Raw genomic sequence first — 23,267 nt, 5'->3', positions numbered from 1 at the left:
TACCCTTGGATGCTTATGAAAATGAGATATGTGTCATGAGGCTATCACAGTGCAAAAAACTGTAAATACATACGTTCCATTTGAGAGATGCTGAATGGTTTTGGAAAATTTTATCAAAGAAAATCCAAAGATATTAATAAAGGGATTTTAGCTTTGACACTTTACATTACCACATGTACTAGACAGACTGACATACACATATACATGTGAAATTTTCATGAAGGAAAAAAAAGAACCATCTCAGAGAAACTGTAGAGGTGAAGGCCTATTAACGTTTAACACACACACATATAGAAATTTGAGAAGATATTTCATGTGATTTTTATGTCTTCATCTTTCTCTCAGTACATTTGTATACAAATTTTATTATCTTTACTTGACCACTTTGCAGAACTTAGTGGTGATATATATATATATATATATATATATATATATATATATATATATATATATAATGTTGCCTTAAATATTAATAAATTTCTTTGTTTCTTTCTCATAGTAGAAATATTAATAAAATATACCAACTCTTTATCTTCACACAGCAGGTTCCCCCCCCCGCAATAAAGAATTCTTTTGATTTGTACTTCACTGGTATAAAATATTATCAGCAGCTTAAATTATTCATACCAAAAAAGTCACTGAAGATGTCTGTACTGGTATATCACACTTCTCCACATACATACAGCATGGTTTTCATTTGAGTTACTTCTTGGGAGCCAAGGAGTAATGTATTTAGTGATACAGTATGATGTGCAAGAAACAGATGAATGGACCTTTTAGATATGTAATCAGAATATATAGATTTTAAAGATTCTTTCAGCCTGGCATGCCTCATAGTTGCTGTCTTCCCCTCTATCTAATTTTTATAGATATATTTTTATGCCTAATGTATGTACATTATTTTGTAGATACTAACTATGTAGCAACATATTTGGGAGATGCAGTTATAGGTACAAAACACACATACACACTTACAGTGCAAATGAAAATATTAAATCTCTTCTAAAATTATAAATACATTTAAAGTAAATAAAATGCATCAGTTGCCAACCCAGTAATTGCTTTGAGGTAACTTTAAAATTATATTCTGAAAATTGCACAGATTTGTAAATTCCCTGTAGATTGTTGATTGCAGTAGAGGAGTACACAGCACACCTCGGAAGACGGTATTGTAAATATGGATTTGTAGTTCTGGGCCAGCTGTGCACTGATTGGTCCTGCTGTGAAACTGAGGGGAGTCTGAAGATTGTTCTAGTTTGTGTTGAGTATCCAATGTGGCAACTCAAGATTAACAGACCATAGGGAAATACTGGGCATGCCCCCTTTCTTTGCCCTTACCCCTAAACAGGAGAAAGATGGCATCAGAGCTGTTATACTAGCTCTTACAATCAGAGATTCCCCTAAATAAGGTGATCCTCTTGTGGCCTGATGCACCACCTTTAGGGAGCAGAGCAAAATCTGTCTCTGTTCTTTAGGATACAATAGGCTAAAACAGAGGTTCTCAAACTCTGGTCCACGGACAAGCTCCATTCAGGTGGTCCACAGATAGTTCCCTCTAAGTTGCGCGCCTGGGCAGCCACACACGAGAGAATGAAGAGCCACCCACCTAATTAGTGGAGACGCACAGGCATGGCTCTACTAATTAGGTGCCTAGACCCTGGAGAAGATGCACATGTAAGATGAGGTGGTGACCTTGATGGAATAAGGGGTAGGTAGGAGAGGGTAGTGGGGTGAGAAGAGGGGGTGAGGGGAATTTGGGATGTGCAGGGCTGCGGCAGCCAGAGAAAGAGGCGACTTTCCCCATCTCCAGGGCTGCGGCTGCCAGGGAGAGACCCCCCACTCCTTCCCAGCCCCAGTTCGGGGGCTACTCCAGTGGGGGAGAGAGGGCACATACTTCATATTAGAAAGATAAGACTACTGATATTAAAATATGAGTTGTGCGCTTTTATTTGTAGAACAAAAAATGTTAATTATTATTAAGGGTTTTTTTTTATATAGTGCTTTTATCTAAAACACGTTACAATAGTTAGCTAACGGCACAAACAACATTTGGAAAGATCATTAAGTGGTCTGCCGCGTCCCTCAGCAATTTTCAAGTGGAAAAAAAGTTTGAGAACTACTGGGCTAAAATACTTTGGCTTCAATGGGGCCAGAAGTTCTCCAAATGGGAGTTTTACCATTGACTTCAGTGGAGTCAAGGTTTCACCCTACATACCGGAGATTTAAAAAAAGAATAGAAAAAAGAATATATAACAGAGCAACACTGTGACATATATCTCTATATAGGCTGTGTCTGATAGTGCATGCAGAACTCCAAATAATGGTTTAGATGTCAGGTCTTCAAAACTGATTCCAGAGTTCCTGAATTTGAGTCATAAGACTCCGATATTAAGCAGTGATTCATGAGGTATGTCTGTGATGACAAGACCCAAATAAGACAGGTGCCATTCACAGGAAACACCATGCCTTTTGGTTCAACTGCATCATTTTACCTATCCCAGACATTTCAGATTTCACTAATTTTAGCTCACAATAAAATATTTAAAGTGTTAGGGATCTCTATTCTCCTATGGTGAACAAAAGAATCTCACATATCTAAACTGTCATAACTTTGTTGAATTTCTTCTATAGAAAACTTACTTAACTGAACTGGAGCATTTGAAATTGAGATGAAGCTGGGAAAGTCATTTTCTTGCTTTGTCCTATAACACCAAAACATATGGAACAGACATTCCAATCCATAAAGTGGTTTCCTTCATAAAAATGAAAAAAATTATTTCCAGCCACAAGGGCAAGTATGTTATCATCCAGGTTAACAACCATCCTTATACTACATTCACTACTTATGCCCACATATCCTGAATTCTTATTTATCTGGGTTAGTATTTATGGATCTGTCACCTCAGATTTTTCTAGGGGTGACTTTAATTATATTCTTAATAATGGAACAGATAAGCTGCCCAGAGCAGATTCCAGGTGAGAATGCTAATGCAAAAATCTGTACAGCAACAATGCACCAGATATTCGTGAAGCTTATATCTTTGCTCCTGTGTACCCAGATCAATAAGACTTAACATTGACTCCCATCCACATGGTCCTTCCTTATAATTGATTTTTATTTAATTTCTCCACCTCTACCTCTCAAACCATATAATCTGATATTAAAGTCATTGCCATCTCTGGCTGAACAATAAGTATGTATGATCTCTTACACTGCTGCTAAGACAGAAGATTTTGTAAGAAATCACTTTTCATTAGAAACTGATATTAAGAGACTTGAGATCAGGCCAGAAGTGGTATTGACAATGCAGCCCAAAAGAAATTATGTGCTGTTCTCACAGCCTTTAATTCCTTTTTGCATAATGGTCCTGTAGTGGTCTTATATTATCAAAAGGTATGGTTCTACTCCACTGTAAATAATGGTTGGAAATGACTGGTGCATTTGGTTAACAATGTGGATAGAGGGGCCAACTGTAATACAGTAAAAAAGTCTGGAGGCAGCTGGCTTACTGGAACCGAAGATATTTCTCAAATCTGTGTTGTGTTGACAAGGAACTGTTATCACTGAAGCTAGAGAGACAGGTGGGTGAGGTAATATCTTATATTGGACCAACTTCTTTTGGTGAGAGAGAGTGCTTACTCAGCTTTGTGTGGCTCAAAAGTTTCTTTCTCTCTCATCATCAGATGTTGGTCAAATAAAAGATATTACCTCATTCACCTTGTCTCTCTAATATCCTGAGACTGGCATGGCTACAACTCCAGTGCATACCTCATTGAAGCTAGTCAGGAGAGAAACAGATCCTTAGAACCCAATTCAACCCAGGCATAAGAATGAAGTCAGTGAACTTGTGCCCATTTACACCAGGGCTAAATTTTCCTTTTTTAGCTCCTAAGTCTATTCAATTTGCCTCAGAATATTTTTGAATGATCTAATAACAACTGATGAAACAAAAGAGGTCCTAAAACATCAAAAGATCAATTAGTACTTGAGGCCTTGGTGGACTTAGTGTAAAATTGTATAAACATTGGGCACCTCATCACAGCTGTCTAAAGGATACTTTGAAAAAAGGAACCTTTATTTCCCTTTCTATTACTGCTTTTATTTCTGTCTTTTATAAGGGAGGAAAAGATCACGCTATTCTTACAAATTTCTCATTTTGTTTAATGTGAATTTAAACACCATGGCAAAGATGCCCCCTGTAAATCAGATTCTCTCACCCTTAATCACGTTGAGTATTACCTTAACTGTGCATAGAGCTATGCTATTCTGTGGCCCTCAAAAGGTGGAGAGGGCTTATTTCTCTCATTCATTTTGTGCAGTTCAATTAATCAGCATGATGATGATGATCTAGTCCTAATTATAACCCTGGATTTAATTAGAAACTTGACCTCACTTTCTAGTGTCATCTGAGAGCTACTTGGAGCCAAAATATATCAACTATTAAAGTCATATTAGCATTATAATAAATAAATTATTTTATTATATATTGTTAGTAGTAGTAATCACATTTTTACAGCATCTGAAGATCTCAAAGAGCTTTATAAACATTAATAAATTAAGCCTCTTAGCATTCTTGCGGGGCAAGTATTATTATCTGTTACATCCAGGACAATATGGCTACATTAGTGGAACTCAGGAAAAGCATTTCAGAATTGGATAGGTGGTAAAGTCAGTGATTCTGCCAGGATTAGCTTAATAAATGGTAACCCTCCAGTACATGCCACACAGAAACTGGTATATATAATAAAACTGCCCCAGGCTCACTCACTCATCTTCTTTCCTGTAACTCCACTCCGTGGCAGTTTCCTCAATTTTTTTTGACTCCTCTAGCAAGCACCTGTTACCTGTCACACTGATAACCACACACAGGCTGCACTTATACTCCTGGGCAGCATGTAACAGTCTAAGGTCACTTGTGCTGTTCTTCATCTATCACCCATTTCTTCAGATTTGTTCCCTCATTATCTTTAACTCTGCACTCCTAGAAATCTCAAATTGAACAATTGTCCAAAAAGTTGTAGCTAGATAAGACTAATTTGTGATTCTGATACAACACTGTTTCAGTTTTTTTTTAAAATTAAGAATATTATCAATTAAACAAACCCCCAAAACTACATTTCAAAATAACTTCAATGATCATCTTCGAGCAGACAACCAAGCACTGCCATAAGCATCCTTGATTTTTAAAGAAATATTACTGCAGCCGTAATATATAATTAATAGGCTGGATGCTGGGACACCGAGATTTTTCTATATCCATTATAGGGCTAGAAATCTGCACTTATAAAAACTGGTCAAAGAAATAAGTGGACAAAATTAATTATGTGACAAGCAGACAGATTTCCTCCCCATGTACCTCTGGACTTTTTTTAAGGGGCTGAATGATATTAGGACACTATCTTCACCCTGGACGCAGTGTGTGTCGTGCAGGGACTGTCTTTTTATTATGTGTCTGAACAGTACCTAATCAGAGCCCCTAGGTGCTACCACAATACAAATATTCATAATTAAGTAAAAGCAGAGACTGAATCATTTTTTAAGCTTTCCAACTCTCTGAAATGTACCACAGTCCCCATCATTACTGTGATACTCTGTGTGTATTCTTTTCAACAAAGAATTTTAAAAATAAAATTAATGACCATGATGAATATTACTAACCACTGGATTTTTTCTCTCTCAGTAAAGTGCTAAAATGCATTCTTCTACTGATTCACTGCTCTCACAACATTATTCCCAACAAAAATAACACTGAATTTCCTTTTTTGGCAGAGAATGAAAACCACTATGTATGTAAGTTTTAATAACCTCTTCTTTCTACTGCTGATAGTTCCTCCTTCCTCATTTTCCTTGACCTTGGCACAGTCTTCAATACAATCTCCTGGATTGTCTCTATAGTACTTACCAATGAGTAAATGTTTCTTCCCCTCCAGTCAAAGCACTGATCAATCCAAACCCTGATTAACTTTAAGATATTAAAAACCAGTCAGAGGTAGTGTGGTTTACACAGAATAGTATTATGTATCAGCTAGTTTAAATTAGAACAAAGTTGAATGCCTGCAGTCAGATTTGCAAAGGGCAATGTTTTCAGACCAAGTCAGACACCAGTATAAACAGGTTTTATAGCTATTGTCCCTCATCCTACCCTGGGATCTGCTAATGTAGCACAGTCTGCGCCCATATGGAATCCAACTGACTTTACTGGGATTCTACACAAATGTAGGAGTACTCACTTACAGATCATATTGTATAATTAAGGTCATAACGGTTACCAATATGTTGCTTAATTAAGAGTTTGCCCAGGACACTGATATTCCAGACGTATCACATATACCAATGATGTGAAACAGTTATTCCAGATCACTGCTCTGGTTCACCAAAGCACTTCAATACATACTTAATTTAAGCATGAGTAACCCTACTCCTATTTACAAAAACACTAAAGCATGTCTTTATCTTTAAGCATATTAAGTCTTATTGAAGTTAATGAGACTTAAGCATTTGCTTAATGGTTTTGCTGAACAAGAGTAGGATTACCAATATGTTTAAAGTTAAGCACATGCACATTTTGCTGAATCTAGGCCTACAGCAGTAATGTCAGTGACTGCTATAGTTAAAACCATAGAACAGTTTCCATTATAAGAATGTATTCTCAGACACTAAAATCTGACTTTCACCTTTTGGTTTGGAATTTCCTAAACTTAATCTCTTTTTGTCATAAATATAAAGGGAAGGGTAAACCCCTTTAAAATCTCTCCTGGCCAGAGGAAAAATCCTCTCACCTGTGAAGGGTTAAGAAGCTAAAGGTAACCTCGCTGGCTCGTGACCAAAATGACCAATGAGGAGACAAGATACTTTCAAAAGCTGGGAGGAGGGAGAAAAACAAAGGGTCTGTGTCTGTCTGTATGCTGCTTTTGCCAGAGACAGAACAGGAATGGAGTCTTAAAACTTAGTAAGTAATCTAGCTAGGTATGTGTTAGATGATGATTTCTTTAAACGGCTGAGAAAATAGCTGTGCTGAATAGAATGAATATTCCTGTCTGTGTGTCTTTTTTGTAACTTAAGGTTTTGCCTAGAGGGATTCTCTATGTTTTGAATCTAATTACCCTGTAAGGTATTCACCATCCTGATTTTACAGAGGTGATTCTTTTCTTTTTACTTCTATTAAAAGTCTTCTTGTAAGGAAACTGAATGCTTTTTCATTGTTCTAAGATCCAAGGGTTTGGGTCTGTGGTCACCTATGCAAATTGGTGAGGATTTTTACCAAACCTTCCCCAGCAAGCGGGGTGCAAGGGTTGGGAGGATTTTGGGGGGAAAGACGTGTCCAAACTCCGTTTTTTCAGGAACCCAGATAAAGTTTGATGGTGGCAGTGGAAATCCAAGGGCAAAGGGTAAAATTAATTTGTACCTTGGGGAAGTTTTAACCTAAGCTGGTAAAAGTAAGCTTAGGAGGTTTTCATGCAGGTCCCCACATCTGTACCCTAGAGTTCAGAGTGGGGAAGGAACCTTGACACTTTTAAAGGTGATTTTTCATAGAGTTGGGATCAAAAGTATAAGGACGTGGGAGTGTGATGAGGTGGGGGTGGGGGTGGGGGGGGAGAAGTAATACACAGTCTCAAAACATAAAACATTTATCCACTTTTTCTTTTTTAAACCGGCTCTAATGTCAAAATAGCTCAGAGGAAGAAGCTGAAATTTGGCAGGAAAATAGTCTTTATTAAGGAGAAGTGTTTTAGAATGTTTGAGTGAAAAAGCTTTGTGAGCTTTTGAAGATTATACTCAATCTGAGGAAGCTGAGGCCTGAACCCAGGACAAGCAAAGCAGCATGGGAGGCCAGAGAGAGCTGTGTACTGACACAGTGGCGGGGCCAAGAGAGCCAGCAAGTGGGGCGACGGTCAATGGGGAGAGCGGGAACCCACCATGAACAAGATGACAGATCCAGCCAGGCAGGGCCCCATGGAGGGGAGAGAACAGCACTACTAGAGACAAGCAGGGACTGTAAGGAGCAACCTGGGGATCAGAGACACTGTAAGGGACCGAGAGACAGTCACAGAGACCCCAGTGAAGGGGATGAAGTGAACCAGCAGGGAGGGGCCAAGGTATGGGAGACCACTATCCTCCCCTGAGACTAGCTGTGCAGGGAGCTGTCTTCTTCTTAGCATATGTGCAAAATGACCACATGACCAGGATTCATTATTGAAGTGGTCCACTGGTTGGATCATTAGCTTTCCCGGCCCAGGCTGGGTACTGACAAGGAGAGCAACATGATCCACACACTCACAGGGAACTATAATTAGTACCAGAGATGGGAAGTTCCTAGCAGACCCTGAGTCCAGGGAGAAGTGACGATGCCTGAGAGGTAACTGCAGCCAGCTCTACGGAGGTTTTTCCAGTCCCATCCTGAGGCAAAGACCTGGTGAGATGTGCACAGCCCTGGACAAAGGCAGCCACACGTCACAACAGGCAGGGGAATCCAGAGTTCAAAAGAGGGTGGGTTTTTTCCTTGTCTCTTTTTCTTTCCTTTTCATTAGACCCTTGACTACCGGGTGGGAGAGGGAAGGGGACCACTCCCCCCCAGTGAGTACTCATCTGGTGCGTTCACTCCCTTGGGAGGTGGGTCTTCTTCATTCTCAAAAGCCTACCATGGCACAACATTTAGTGAACCAGGCTCTCTGGTTTAGGGGAAGATTTTGGTTTTGCACAAAAAGGGGGGGGGGAGGAACATCTAAACATTGCTGTGATAATTTGTGTGTAACTCCAAATAAAGCCATAACCCAGTGGGTGGGACATTATCTTCATCACACCCCACTTCTGGAACTATCAAACCAAAGCAGAGATTCCCCTCAAAAGAGACTGTTAGTATTTAAAGTGGTTTTGTATGTGCATACATATAGAGTAAATAGTTTAATATGTCTTTTCCTTTGGGTGTAGGAAGTAGTATAAGGATTGCTTTAGTACATATTAAAATCTTTCAACTGCTTAAGGCCTTGGCTACACGGGGTGTGGGGGGGATGTTTCGAACTAAGATACACAACTTCCGCTACACTATTCGCGTAGCTGAAGTTGAAGTATCTTAGTTCGAGTTACCTGGCCGTCCTCACAGTGGCAAGTCGACTGCGGCAGCTCCCCTGTCGACTCTGCTTACTCCTCCTGCTGAGGTGGAGTACAGGCATCGATTCAGGGATCGATTTATCACGTCTAGACGAGACACGATAAATCGATCCCCGATAGATCAATCACTACCCATAGAGCTGGTGGGTAGTGAAGACGTACCTTAGTATATTTTGAAACTTGCTAAAAAGTTTTTTTCCTATTTTTAGGCTAGTGTCTTATCCTTTCTCACAGGCAGGGAGCCATGCCCAACCTGTTCCTCCGGGTAATCCCTGGGGTGGTAAGAGACTTATTGCTTCTCATCCCACCGAGATAACTTAGGGTAAGGTAGGATCCCATTTTACCATATCCCTGCCCAAACCCCATTACACCTGCATCAGCATTCCTCTCATAGGAACGAACAAGTATCTCACCCAAGGATCTTGGGGAGATCCACTGGAGATCACAACCATGTATGCAGAAGACTTGTGCCTCTACTTTCAGCTCCAGAGCTTCACACCCTTACCTAGGTATCTAACAGCATGGCTCTAATGGAAACATCCTGCAAATGACTCTGTTCCTACAGGTGCCCTGAAACCCACTTTAAACCAGGTTCTGCAATGTGAAGTGTTCCTTGCAGATAAAAAAAAATAAGGCCATATTAACTTATCTTTTCTGAAGATTTCCTGCAGTTTAGCAAATGTAACAAATGTACTGCTAGCTTTACCTCCTCCCCTCCCCCCATGGTTTGTCCTCTCTGCACTGCAGAACCACAAATCCACAAAGAATTCGCTGAGGGGTCCATGGTATGGGGCAGAGTAAGTAACATAAAGGTGGTTTAAGGGGCACATCCAGCTTTGTAATAGCTATCACAAAAGAAGATGCCCCTCAACGGAGTGTCACTTAGAGATACATGTCCAATTTCTTTTCTATTACATCAGTGCAAATCGATTCATGTCAACAGGTTTGCAGTGGGGTACATGTGAGCAGAATTTAGCTACTGATACCTAGGGCACTGGTTACCTGGGCATGTGTTTCAGTACAGTGGTTCAATTAGTCAATCATACAGTTATTCAGCTTTTGCACTTCCCCATGTTAAATGAAACTCACCAAATGTCAGAACCCCAGCGATGCCATCACAGATTCTGCAACCCAACCACCCATATAGCAGTATCTTTCATGTCATACAACTCTTCCAACTGTAAGTCACAGCAAAATTGGACCCTTATTGTTTTGATATAACTTTTTTCTACTAAGTATCACTTTTGTGGAAACTGTGAATTACATCAAAAACAAGATTGCATCTACTGGAAAACAAAAAGCAAAATACTCTCAGATATTCATCATTCTTTCAATATTTGTCCATACATATCCAATAATGTTCAAAGAAATACGAACTGCACTTTAGTAATAAATAATATGAAAATAAATATTAGGGTCTGTGCATGCTTTTGTACTGTTGCTTTGTTTAAAGTAGCACTAAGTATTAAACTTACCTTATTGGGATTTATAGCTGTGATGACCCAAACACACTGAGCATTGCTGTCATATTGGAATGGAAAATTGGGTGATGTGAAGGTGCCACTGGGTCCCTGAAGATTAGATCCACAAGTCTTTACTGCAAAAATAAAATGTTTAACTTATAATTCCTGCATGAAACATGTACAGCAAATGCATAAAACATTCTCTCTCATTAAAATATGCAAAGGATTAAAATACCAGTTAACAATATACCCATTGCAATATAAGATGATCATATTTGTGTTGCATTATTCTGGGACACAAGTAAAATGCACACACTCTAAGGTTCAAGATATTGCACTTGAAAACACACAAAACAAACTAGCTGTGATTAAAAGAGAGTGCACCACGATTATACAAAGTAACCATTCTATTTATTTTAAATAAAGCAGCATAATGGAGAAAGATAAATACAGTATTTCATTACTTTTAATAAATACCTGTAAAGAGAAGTGTTCATATACCAGACTTAATGACAAAGCGCACTGTTACTACTGGAGTGTTTTTGAGGATTAGTTGTCCTTTGTTCATGCTAGCACATCTATTGCTGTTATCTCTGTTGGAGTTACATTCATGGTTGCAACAATGAGATCTTTCAAAGGGACTCTGTAGATTCTGCCCTTATATGAAGTAAGCTATACCAGTTTTTAAAGAACAGAGCATGTGAACTACTAAGTAAATGTATTTTTTTAAAAAGTCAGTTGTGACTACTTATAGATAGAGCAGGGTATCTTACATTTAGATGTAGTAGTAGTAGTGAAAACAGTTTTCTAGCAAAATATGAAACATTAACTGATTTGTCTTCTCTGTTTAGGATGAGATTCTGCCACCCTTATTCACGACGAGTAGCGTTTTACTCCACAAATATTCCCTGAAGTCAATGGAACCATTTGTGGAGAAAGGTGCTATATTACCTAGTGTGTGAAATCCTGGCCCTGTTGAAGTCAATTGGGAGTTTTGTCACTGGCTGCCATAATGCCAGGATTTTGCACTGTGAATAAGCATACCCTAAACAACATACAAGCCAAGCCTCTCATGGATAGTGTATATAGGCTTTGTGTCTGTGTTTTGTTTTGTTTTTTTTTTGACATTTTGTATACCTGTGCTGAAAATATTCCTCACCAACCTTTTTCTGGGTTAAGCAATACATTTGACAAGCAACCTCAGCTATATCTGAGCCTTGTGTTATGTTTCTGTGCTGATTCCTGTAGCATTGTAGTGAGCAAGCTGCAGAAGCAGAAAAATAATTGTTCATGCTGGAGTCTGGCAGACCATTTCACTTCACTGATTTAAATTTTGACTAAGATAGGTGAATCTGTCAAACAATTTGCTTACACTTTGACAAAGCATGCTAATTTGGGCAAGGGTAGATAGTAAATCAAAGCTAGCTTGTTCCAAGATGCAGATCTCTTCCTGAGGTTTTCATAAATGGAAACTTAGGTTTACTAAGATACTAAATAAGTCCACACACTGTTCATTACCTACTCTTTATTCCAACCTTAGAGAATCCAACTCCTGTTTACATTTCCTGCAGTAACTTCCATCTGCATTTCCAGTGGTAACTAACTACAGTATGCATGTCACTCAGCAAATGTGAGAGAGTAAGAGATCAAGTTAATAGATTCATTGAACACACACTCCAAGTTTCATTCACATCAATTGTTGTTCTCCTATGCAAATCTACACAAAAAGATTACTTACTATATCAAGAACCATCTTTAAAACTTAGAAATAATATCTAAAAACTATAAGTATAACTTCATTGTTCTCTCCACTTTGATTAATTGACTCATGTGACCAGCATGGCTCATTTAGCTATATTTGCACACAGAGTATTTGAAAATGTTTCTGCAAAAGAAAATATTTTGAAAACACTACTGCTAAAGAAAAGAAAGAAGAAGATATTTTATAACAAGCTCAATGTTCTTAACAAGAAAGTAATCATTATCATGAAATTATTGTAGTTTCTATAACAACCAAAAATGATGGTCTCCAAAGCTCCTTTTCCTCAATATCAGCTAGAGGTTTGTGGAAAAGTGATGGGTTTGACATGAGTCTTGGAAGTCATGGTAAAATATTGTTAATCTATTTAAGCCTTCAGCATCACCTGTTTCAAATCAGCTGAATTTGCATAAATATAATATTATATATTTTTTGTCAAAGTCACCAATAACCTGGGTCAGGTGCATTTTGCTTTAAACAGTTTATAAATCAAAATAACTATATGAAAACATTGTTTTTATTTGTTAATTAACCAATGCCACACACAATTGCACCTCCACATTCTCTTGTAATTTAATAGGTTGCATATATGTCTAAATCTATACAAATGTCATGAATATCTATATCAAAATATGGTGGCATGGCAAGAAAATTGAAGAATCTGGAGTAAAAGATTTAATATATCTTTTTCGTCTGCAACTTTCATAACTGTATTTATCTAGTAGGCTCCTTTCAAACACAGATGACTCCCAAAAAATAAAATAGACAAAACCATCACAGATTAGAACAACACAGAATTCTTGGCTGAGGACAAACAAAGAAAAAAAAAAAAGAAGGGATCATCAAAATGGGAGTCCTAGTTTTTTGAGAATGCAAATATAAAGCAGTAGAGCCATTATTCAATTTCACTTTAAGATGGTTTTAGACACAGTACCACATAAAAGGCTATGACATATGTCAGATTCTGAAATCCCACTGAAATCAAATAGGAAAAAAACCCAGATTTTTAGATTTAGTTAGATTTTTAACTATGATATACTTGATCTGATGTAGAACTATCAGCTGAATCTATATTATTCTCCTCCCTCACCCCCCAAAAAATAGAGCATACAAACCACTGAATAAATATCTAAAAGCAAGAACTCGGAAAGCTGTGATTATCTTTAGGGATGGCAGAGCAGTTACCACTTAGTAGTATTGAAAACAAAATTCTTGCAAAATATACAAAGTTAGTATATTCCTTTTATTTTTTTAATGATTCATATACAAGCCAAGTCTCATTCACACAGAAGGAAAGTAAACACAATGCAGACAGTTTGTTTCCTTAATATTTTTAAGATATCCCACATTTTTGTTATGAAAACTTTTCCTGACAACCTTTCTGAGGTTAAGGCATACTTCAAAAGCCATCTCACCTAAGTATTAACTTGCTGTAATGTTTCTGTGCTCATTCCTACAGCACTGCAGGGAATAAGTAAAAAAATAAGAAATTCACTGTTAACAATGGATTCTAGTTATAGATTAGATGAGAATTAATGCTCTGTGTTAGGCTCAGTGGTGCAAGTGGAATAAATTTCTCACTGGTAAAAGGGATAGGCAGCATCTAACGGGGGGGGGGGGGGACATGACCTCCTCATGTGACCCACCACGTGACTCCTCCCCACCCCAACCCCAGTCCAGGACCCCCCCCCCCCCCCGCTCTCTCTATCCCCCTCCCCATGATCCACCCCTGCTACCTGTGGCGTGAGAGGGGTGACAGCTCTGTCCTCCTTCTGCTGTGCTGGAGGCTTTGGAACTGCAGCGGCAAAAGGAGCAGAATGTGAGGCCACTGGGCAGCCCAAAGCCCGCAGCTCCTCCGATGCAGCTGTATACATGCTCCATCTATACAGCAGCCCCACCAGAGGACAGGGCTGGGGGCACGACTGGGGGCGGTACAGCCGCACCAAAGGAGCTGTGGGCATGGTTCTGCGGTGGCCTCATGTTCTGCTCCTCCTCTGTCTTTCCAGTACACTGTACCAACTATAAGTATCTTGCTGGTATGGCATACCGGACTGTACCGTCCAACTTGTACAGCTGGTTAGGCTCCGCAGGTGCTGACTTTTGGTTTTGCCGGTGGGTGCTTTTTACCTTCGGCTTTCACTGGACACCATGTACATGCGACTGCCATCTACTGGTGCCTCATGGATGCTGGGCACCCCCTATTATTTTCAGTCAGTGCTTGATCCCCAGAGCACCCTTGGAGTCTACACCTATGTTAGACTTGATCTTATTTCCAATATCCTGGATAATAAATATACAAGAAAAGTATGCCAATGCCAAATGGCATTATATAGGTATGATCTACCAGTTCCGAAAAGGTGGAAGGCTAGATCTGGACAAAAATTGAGGTAACATGAGCTGATAAGTTTCTTAAGTCTTACTGTATAAATAAAGAATAATAGGGTTGAAAATAGCAAAAAACATTTTGATACCAAGGGGAAGACGCACATCACTGAAGAGGAAAACTGTTCATAAAAGTTCCATATCTAGCTTCAGTTAGGAAAGCAAACAGAGTACAGATGTATATAGCAGGGAAATCAATACCTCAGGAGATATCACTGAGGACATGGTACAAAGGGTATTTTTGGAGTCTAGACTAACCTAGACTTTATTTCATGAAGAATATTCAATAATTGTATGTGGTACAGAGAGAGCAAAAATGATATCAATGACTGAGGTATTCCTAAATATTAGGAAACATTAGAAAAGGTAGGTTTATATCCATTTAGAAGAAGAGATTATGAGGGGGAGATTTTCCAAGAGGCATTGAAAAAGGGAATGACACAACTATTTAAGAGGGCAATGCACCTGACAAGTAATAGGAGATTAAATGAAGTTAAGAAAGGATCAGAGATTTTTTTTTATTTTTAATATACAGACTAATTACTATGTGAAATGGATTCTCAAAAAACAGTAACTGAAGAGACTGCAACTGGGAATATGTTTGTTCAGAGAAATAGGTACATTGGCTCCATTTCAACAAGGAACTTAAGCATGTGCCTAATGTTAAATTTGAGACTATGTTCACTGAAATCAATTAAAGTATTCAAGTACTGAAAATTAGGCATGCTCATAATTACTTCAGTGAATCATAGCCATTATAGGGTTTAGAGATTAGACACATGATCTTCAGAGCCTCCTTCCATCACAAAACATTAACGAAGTATATCATGTCTTAAAAAAAGTTCCATGAAGAGAAGCTTATGAAGAGAAGCTTACAAACAAGAATAGAATGTCATGGCAAAGTAAGGACTGGCTGGCACCCAAAGGGAGACTTGCTCTTCTGAAATATCCCAAAAGAGTTCGGGGGGGAGAGTGCAAGCTACTCAGAGATTGTTAGGATAAGGGTCTAAAAGAATAAATAATTATCTATGTTCAACTGGCTGGAGAGTCATGATCTATACTCTCAGTCACTGGCAAACATTTCAGACACTAAACTGCTGTGTTATTTTTTTCATTAATATTTTACAATTATTTTTATTGAAGTGTATAGACAGCATGCCTTTTTGTAATGCTTGTTTCTTCCTTATGTAAATTGTTCTGCAATTCACACAAGAGACTAGTGCTTTTGCTTCTGTAATAGAAGTTATATCACTGGTATTACAGTGTGCGCATGCATGTGTAATTATATATAATTCTACTCTGCACATGTGACTGAACAAATGTTAGCTGTTTATGATCATCTAGCATCTATCTACTATAACTGCAGATTTTTCACTATTGACAGGCATGTCCAACTCTGCCTTCTATACAACCAGTAGCAAGTTTTCAATTTTGATTATTTTTTTTAATTTGTCCAAAGGAGAAATCAAGGTGAAAAATTTAGTTTCAAATTGACATTTTCAGACAAAAGAATCCTCAACAACAATTGTTTGAACTTTTTTGTTTCAGCTTTTTGGATGCCAAAAGTATGTGGGATTTGGATTTGGAGCCCTCTTTTCCCCCCGCACCCACCCTTTTCCTGGCCTAGGAAGTCAGAGATACCAGCTGATAGGCTGAGGAGCTGAAGAACAGACCTAGATATTTAATCTCTAGACAAAAGCCATAGGTAAGACAGGTTGGCCTTCAGCCCAGCACCAACAGCTACTGCAGCTGTTAAGGTAGCTACCCAACCCATGTGTGAGGTACTACAGAGGCAAGGCCTGGAGAACACAGGGAGTTGGAGGTGAGGAAACTTTTCCTGCATTGTTCCCCTCCCCCTGCTCTCATCCAGCAGAACTTTTTCCTCCATAGTGGTTCACACTTTCTACAATTTTGAGGTTGCCAGGGACCAGGGGTCTTGAAGCCTAGTCCACAGGACACAGGTCTTTAGAGCTAGGAGGTGCCAACCTGCCACCCAGGAACTGCTAAGTGCTGTCAGAATAGGAGCTGAACTCAGAGCGGAGCCCAGTTCTGGAAGATGACTTGCAGAATCCTGATTGGTCCACAGCCCCTGTTTAAACCCAGCATAGGAACAGGAAGTTGCCCATGTAACTAGGATCCACCTTTCTCTGGACTGGGTGTCCCTCATTCCTGCGGGCTTGACTTCCTGATATCCTGACCTGGCCAGCCTCTGGTTATCAATCCATGGTTCTGCTTTCAAGTTTGTCTCCTACTTATGATCTCCCGGTAACCCGAACCTCCCTGCCTCCTGACACTTGACTCTCGGTTTACCCTCTGGCCTGTCTCGTACTCTGACCTCCTGGTATCTGACTGGCCTAAATCCTGCTTTGAACACTAGGTCAGACCCCTCACATCCTGGTGATAACAGAGACATGCTTATACCAAATTCCATAGCAAATTCCCTCGTCACAAATTGATCTTGTCAGGAGTGGAAGACAGGGATGGCTTACTCCATAATTGCCCTATTCTATGCATGCACCGTAACGTTCTGGTATGGACTACTGTTGGAGATCTGATACTGGATAAAACGGACCATGGTCTAACCCAATAGGACAGCTTTTATGTTCTTATGATTCATGGAAACTTACTTTTCCTCTACTTAACAATGGCAAACAGAGTCACAGGTTACCTTGAGGTCTGCATACACAGTAAGGTGCACTTGAAAGAATGTCAGTAACAGAGCAATTTAAGTTGTGTTGTACAGACTAGCCCAGTTCTGTTGTTTCACTCAGATGAAACAGTCTTCCCCTAATTCAGCTCTGTTTAGTATGAGAAGCCTGAAATATTACCTCTCCTGACTATCTGTGCTAAGGGATGTTGAGCTAGTGCCTAACTACTGATCTTCTATGGAAAGAAAGTGAGAAGACAGTCCTAGGAGCTATCTTCATCCCAAGTTCTGGACATTCCTCTCTCTTTTTTACAAAACCAGGACAGGTGCAGTTAAGGATTGGCCTCTCTCCCCTCAGAGGTTCATGGGCACATTTACAGGTTCCCCAGTTACACTGAACAGATCAAGAGATTTGAAAACATTGAAAAAGCACTGACTAGTACCTAGTATGAGTATTCCCACTCTAGCCTAGTAACACTTTACAAAATAACTTCCTGTATAGAAAAAGTCTTATAAAACAGAAATAGGGATGAAACAAAATAGGTTTTTAGCATTGTTTCTCTAGAACACTATAGATTTAAACACACATAATACAAGAAAATATGCTGCTCATGGCATGTTAGTGGACTATGAAGAGAATCACTGTATATTCACCATTTTGAAATTATTCAAACCACCTAATCAAAGTAAACCTCATAGTCTGTTATTGCACAGTGTAACCAGTCAACATGCAAAGTTCTCTTCTATGATACTGAAATGTCTTCATGTTTTTTTCCCATGACAATAAAGGGGATTCAAGAACTAGAACTCTGCTTTGATTTTGCAGAACAATATTACAGCAGCAGTATAGTAGTATGGAGTCATATTCAGGACCAATGGCTGTCAAAATGCTTACTCAAAAATTAAAAATGAAGAGCTTACAGTGTACAGATTTTGAGTTCTTTGAACCAGAGTTTAATGAGGTAAATATGGGGATATAAATTTTTCTTGCAACCGAATAAAAACACAAAATACAGTTACCTACCAGTACAGTAACTGTTGTTCTTTGAGATATGCATGCAGACATGTATTCCAGTTAGCTGTGCATGTGTCCAGTGCACCAAAGCTGAAGAACTTTTCTCACTAGTAACTTTGGCCATGTAGCTCCTCCCATGACTATTTACAACACATTTACTGTATTGTATTGTTGCAATACAGGTAAATAACCATTTTTTCCTTCTTAAAGTGATTACAAATATGTATTCTAATTGGAATGATTCACAAGCAGTATCAGAAGGATGTGGGGCTCGGAGTCTATATAAACAGAGGTGACAGGACTGCTTTTCCAAAGTTTGCATCTGACCAAGATGCAGTCAACACGTCTAGTATTTTTTTTTTTAATGAATAGAAGACCAAGTAGTGGCCCTGCAAATGTCCTGTATAGAAACATTACTGAGAAACACAAGGGAAGCTGGTTGGGCCCCCCCTTGAATGGAGGAACAGCAGTCTGAACTATCCCATATGCCATCATAATGCAGGAAATGATCATTCTGGAAATTGTCTGCGTGGAGACCCTCTGACCCTTCATCCGATTTGCATAGGAGACAAAAAGCCAATGTGATAAAAAGTTTTATAGAGCCCTGCACAGATACAAAATTTGTATCTGCATCCAATCTGCAAAAATGGTCCACGTATGCGGATATCTGCGGATGTAAAGCAGATATCCATGGATTTGCAGTGCTCTAATGATTTAGTCCTTTCCAGATAAAGTGCCAAAATGCCACGTCTCACATCCAAAGTATGAAAGTGCTGTTCATCCATATTTGGCATAGGAATATAGGTAAGCATATTGTTTAATTAAAATGAAACCATCTTAAACAAAAATCTTGGATGCGGCCTTATGCAGTTTTTCAAAGACAAAGTGGCCCTATCTGAAGGATCTGCTATTAAGGCCTGCAGTTCATCCATTCTCCTTGTAGAAATTATAGCAGTAAGAAAGCTTGTCTTTTGGCAAAGGAAGGACAGAAAACGTATTGCCAGAAGCTCAAATGGAGGTCCATAATACAACACAGTATTAAGGTTCCACAAAGCAACTGCCTCTTTCACAAATTAGAAGAGATGGACAATTTATTTTAGGGATGTAACCCCATGCTCTGGGTGTCCCTAAACCTCTGATTGCCAGAAGGCTGGGACAGGACAGGTAGTCAATAATTGACCTATTCTGTTCATTCCCTCTGAAGCATCTGATCACTGTCAGAAGACTGAATACTTAGCTAGATGGACTATTGGTTTGACCCAGGATGGCCATTATTATGTTCTTACATAATTCAAGATGTCCTGAATCCAGGCTAGCCTCTCTTGAGTTCCACAAGGTACTGAACAAACCAAAAAAGGTTTCCACTTGGCCAAACAGGTAGCCCTAGTGGAGTGTTTTCTACTACTATTAAGTAGAACTTACTGAACACCATCCTTCCTTCTCAGATAACCATGCGGCACCCATGCCATGAGATGCAAAGTGCTCAGCACTGGATCCCAATTTTGACCATGGTGCTGAGTCAGTAGATTGGAATAGAGGGGAAGAGATCTGGGAGGTCAAACAGACTGACAAAACTACAGAACCATCATTGTCTTGGCCAATCTGGCACAATGAGTATCAGTTTGGCCTGATCCAGCTTTAGTTTGAGAACTCCATGTGGAATGAGTGAGATTGCTGTGGAAGGAGAGCATATGTCAATACTGATCCCCAATTCAGCTGGAAGGTTCAGTTTAAAAAGCCTGAACTGAGATCCACTTGACAGCAAAACTGACTGCACTTCTTTCTGTCATTTGTTGCAAAAAGGTCAATAGTCAGAATGCCATATGCTCTGAAGATGGACCTCAGCATGCTGCTCGTCAGAAACTACTCATGATTCTGGGAGAAATTCCTGCTGAGGTGATCAGCCAAGTGATTCTGAGCACCTGGTAAGTGAGCAGGTACAAGAAGGAGGTTTTCCTCATCAGTATTCTTGGTGAGAATATGTGCTCTTGATCTGTGCCCGAAAACCTGGCACATGTTGAAAATGGATCTAAGCTCCATGACTTTGATATGAAAGGAAGCTTCCTTTTTTGTCCACAAACTTTGAACTTTCAAGCTATTGGGGAGACATTGGTAACTGTGGTCCTGATCAGTGGAGGATGGGCAAAAGGAACAACTTCACAAAGGTTGTTCCATCCATCTGATCCATCCACCAATAGGACATCCAACAACTGACAATTCGGGAAGTATACCAACTTCAAACAGCCGTGAAGAGGATGATGGTACAGTCATGCATGCTGAACCACATAAGTGCACATGGCCATATGGCCTAACAACTTCATGCAGACACTGATCATACTTGAAGGATTGGCGTGAATGGACAGACACAAGAAGCTAATTGCTTGAAATTGTTCATTTGACAGAAACACCACTACCACTAAGCTCTTCATTAGCTTTATTAAAAGCTGAGGAAAAGTATTCATTAAGATGTTGGGCTATGCATAGATTATATTTAATCCCCACGCCACCATCCGTGGTTAGTGGTCCCACTTCTTCTTTCTTGTTTTATTTTTATTTGTATGGCTATAGAACCTTTTACTATTGATTTTAATTCCGTTTGCAAGATCCAACTCTGCTTGGCTTTTGGCAGTTCTCACTTTATCTTTCTTTCTGACCTCCAAGGGGTAGCTTTCCTTGCTGATCCATCCCACCTTCTGTTCCTTGTAGGCTTTCTGATTTCTCTTTATCACCTGTTTGAGATGCTTGCTCATCCAGCTTGGTTTGCATCCCCTTGCTTGGGATGCAGGCTTCATATAGTTTCTGCAACTTTGACTTAAAGTACTTCCATCTTACTATGACAACATTCTTAGGCACAGAAGAGGAGGAATCTCTCACCATGGAGTCATACAGCAAGGAGGAAAAGGAAGGAAGCAGAGCCAATTGTTTTCTCCTGTGGTAACACCTGCCCAGCTCACTGTGAACAACCCCAATTTCTCTCTGCAGGATAGGCAGCTCAAGAGAGGAGACTTTCCTCAAGATGGAGTTCAGGGTCTTTCCAAGTAGTTTGCTAGCAACAGAGGAGCCACTCCAGTCAGAAGCAGCAAATGTCCAGCCTCAACTGAAATCCAATATGCAGGTAATCGTTAGGATATAGATATTCAGGCCTGTCTGCAAAGGCCTATACTTTAAGAATTTAGGGGTATTCTTATCACTTGGCTAGTTATAGAGGTATAAAAGAAAGAAAGAATCAAAATCACTGTCTGCTGGTGTAAGGACCTTCTCTTACTGTGACAGTTTGAGGCCCTGTTCTTAGGCTAAGGCCTTTGGCTAAGCAGCAGAGGCAGCCATAAGCTAGGAAGCGAACAGTCACATCCTCACATTCCAAACTAGTCACATTGAAATAAGGTGCTATTGGGCTGTCAGGTACTATCAGGACAGGATTGTATTCCTATCACCTCCAGAGAAAGGGAAGTGCCTAGAAAATGTAAAAGGAAACTTAGTTTGATAGCATCCTGTCTGGCAAGAACTCACTTATCAATAGCTGGGACGTGAAATCCTCACTTCTGTATTGTTTTGTCATTATAGTTCCCACTTTGCTATTGTTTGTCTGTATAATCTCTGTCTGGTTCTGTGATTGTTTCTGTCTGCTGTATAATTAATTTTGCTGGGTGTAAACTAATTAAGGTGGTGGGATATAATTGGCTACATAATCATGTTACAATATGTTAGGATTGGTTAGTTAAATTTCAGTAGAATGATTGGTTAAGGTATAGCTAAGAATATTACTATATAAATTAGGGGCAAAGAAGTAGAAAGTTGGGATTCGAAAATAAGGAAAAAGGAACTTGTATTTAAGCTTGCTGGAAATTCACCCCAATAAACATTGAATTGTTTGCACCTTCGGACTTCGGGTATTGTTGCTCTCTGTTCATGCAAGCAGGACCAGGGAAGTGGGAGAGTGAAGGAATAAGGTCTCTAACAGTAACATTAGTAACAATGATAGTAAAGTAGCTGACACCAATGTCATCAGTACTGGACTCAATAGACATCCCACAGACTGTACCAGAATTGCCAGGATGATGTCTAGCTGATCTAGAGTTACCTAGGGAGGTGGTGGAATCTCCATCCTTAGAGGTTTTTAAGGCCTGGCTTGACAAAGCCCTGGCTGGGATGATTTAGTTGGCATTGGTCCTACTTTGAGCGGGGATAGGACTAGATAACCTCCTGAGGTCTCCTCCAACCCTAATCTTCTATGATCCCATCTGGGTAGACAGCGAAGCTGTATCTAGAGTAAGGGAAAAGTCACATTGCTGGTCTTCACTCCTTTTCTGAAAGGAGGAGGAATCTCTCTGAGCTCTGGAGTGGCTCCAGTCTCTAGAATCAGAATCTTGCTGTGGAACAATGGCTTGTACCAGCTCCAATGCTCTCTGAAGGGCCAGACTGTCTGTGGATGTCCAAAGAGGGCTTCCGCCACAAGGCATTGTTTCAGGTGCAAGTCTCTAGCAACCTGCATTCTCTTTTTGAACTTACAGATGGAGTACTTTTCTGTAATGTGCCCTTCCCAAGGCATAATAAAGAGGGAGAGTGGGAGTCACTAGGAGGCATAGTTACTCCACACATTGAGCAGTGGTTAAAACTGATGAGGGCATCACAATAGACTAAGCCCTACTTAACTAGCTACTACTAATTAACTCAGTCCTAAGGGTACTATTTAACTAACTAACTAGCAACAAAATATCTCAGGAAAGCATTGTGACCGAAAAACCCAAGATACGACACCAGACAGAACATGTCGACTCAAGTCACGGGTTGTGAGAAGAAACTGACGGAGGTCAGGGCAGCTCTGACCTTAAAAAACCATAGGATGGACTACATGGGGCCAAAGGTGCAAGCACCACCCTGATGGGTACTGC

General features: G+C 39.7%; 1 protein-coding gene across 5 annotated transcripts in view; it reads right to left on the bottom strand.

Moving 5' to 3' along the window:
• Positions 1-23,267, bottom strand: part of CSMD3 (CUB and Sushi multiple domains 3) — a 1,204,651-nt gene that overhangs the window by 640,559 nt on the left and 540,825 nt on the right. For all 5 annotated transcript variants that reach the window (XM_073330296.1, XM_073330291.1, XM_073330295.1 and 2 more), the window contains one exon: positions 10,585-10,706. In XM_073330296.1, the coding sequence (XP_073186397.1) occupies positions 10,585-10,706 (122 nt within the window). The remainder of the gene's footprint in view (positions 1-10,584; positions 10,707-23,267) is intronic.

Source organism: Lepidochelys kempii, chromosome 2 (assembly GCF_965140265.1).
Source record: "Lepidochelys kempii isolate rLepKem1 chromosome 2, rLepKem1.hap2, whole genome shotgun sequence".
In the NCBI taxonomy this organism is placed as follows: domain Eukaryota; kingdom Metazoa; phylum Chordata; order Testudines; family Cheloniidae; genus Lepidochelys; species Lepidochelys kempii.
This window is presented reverse-complemented; position numbering and strand designations above follow the sequence as displayed.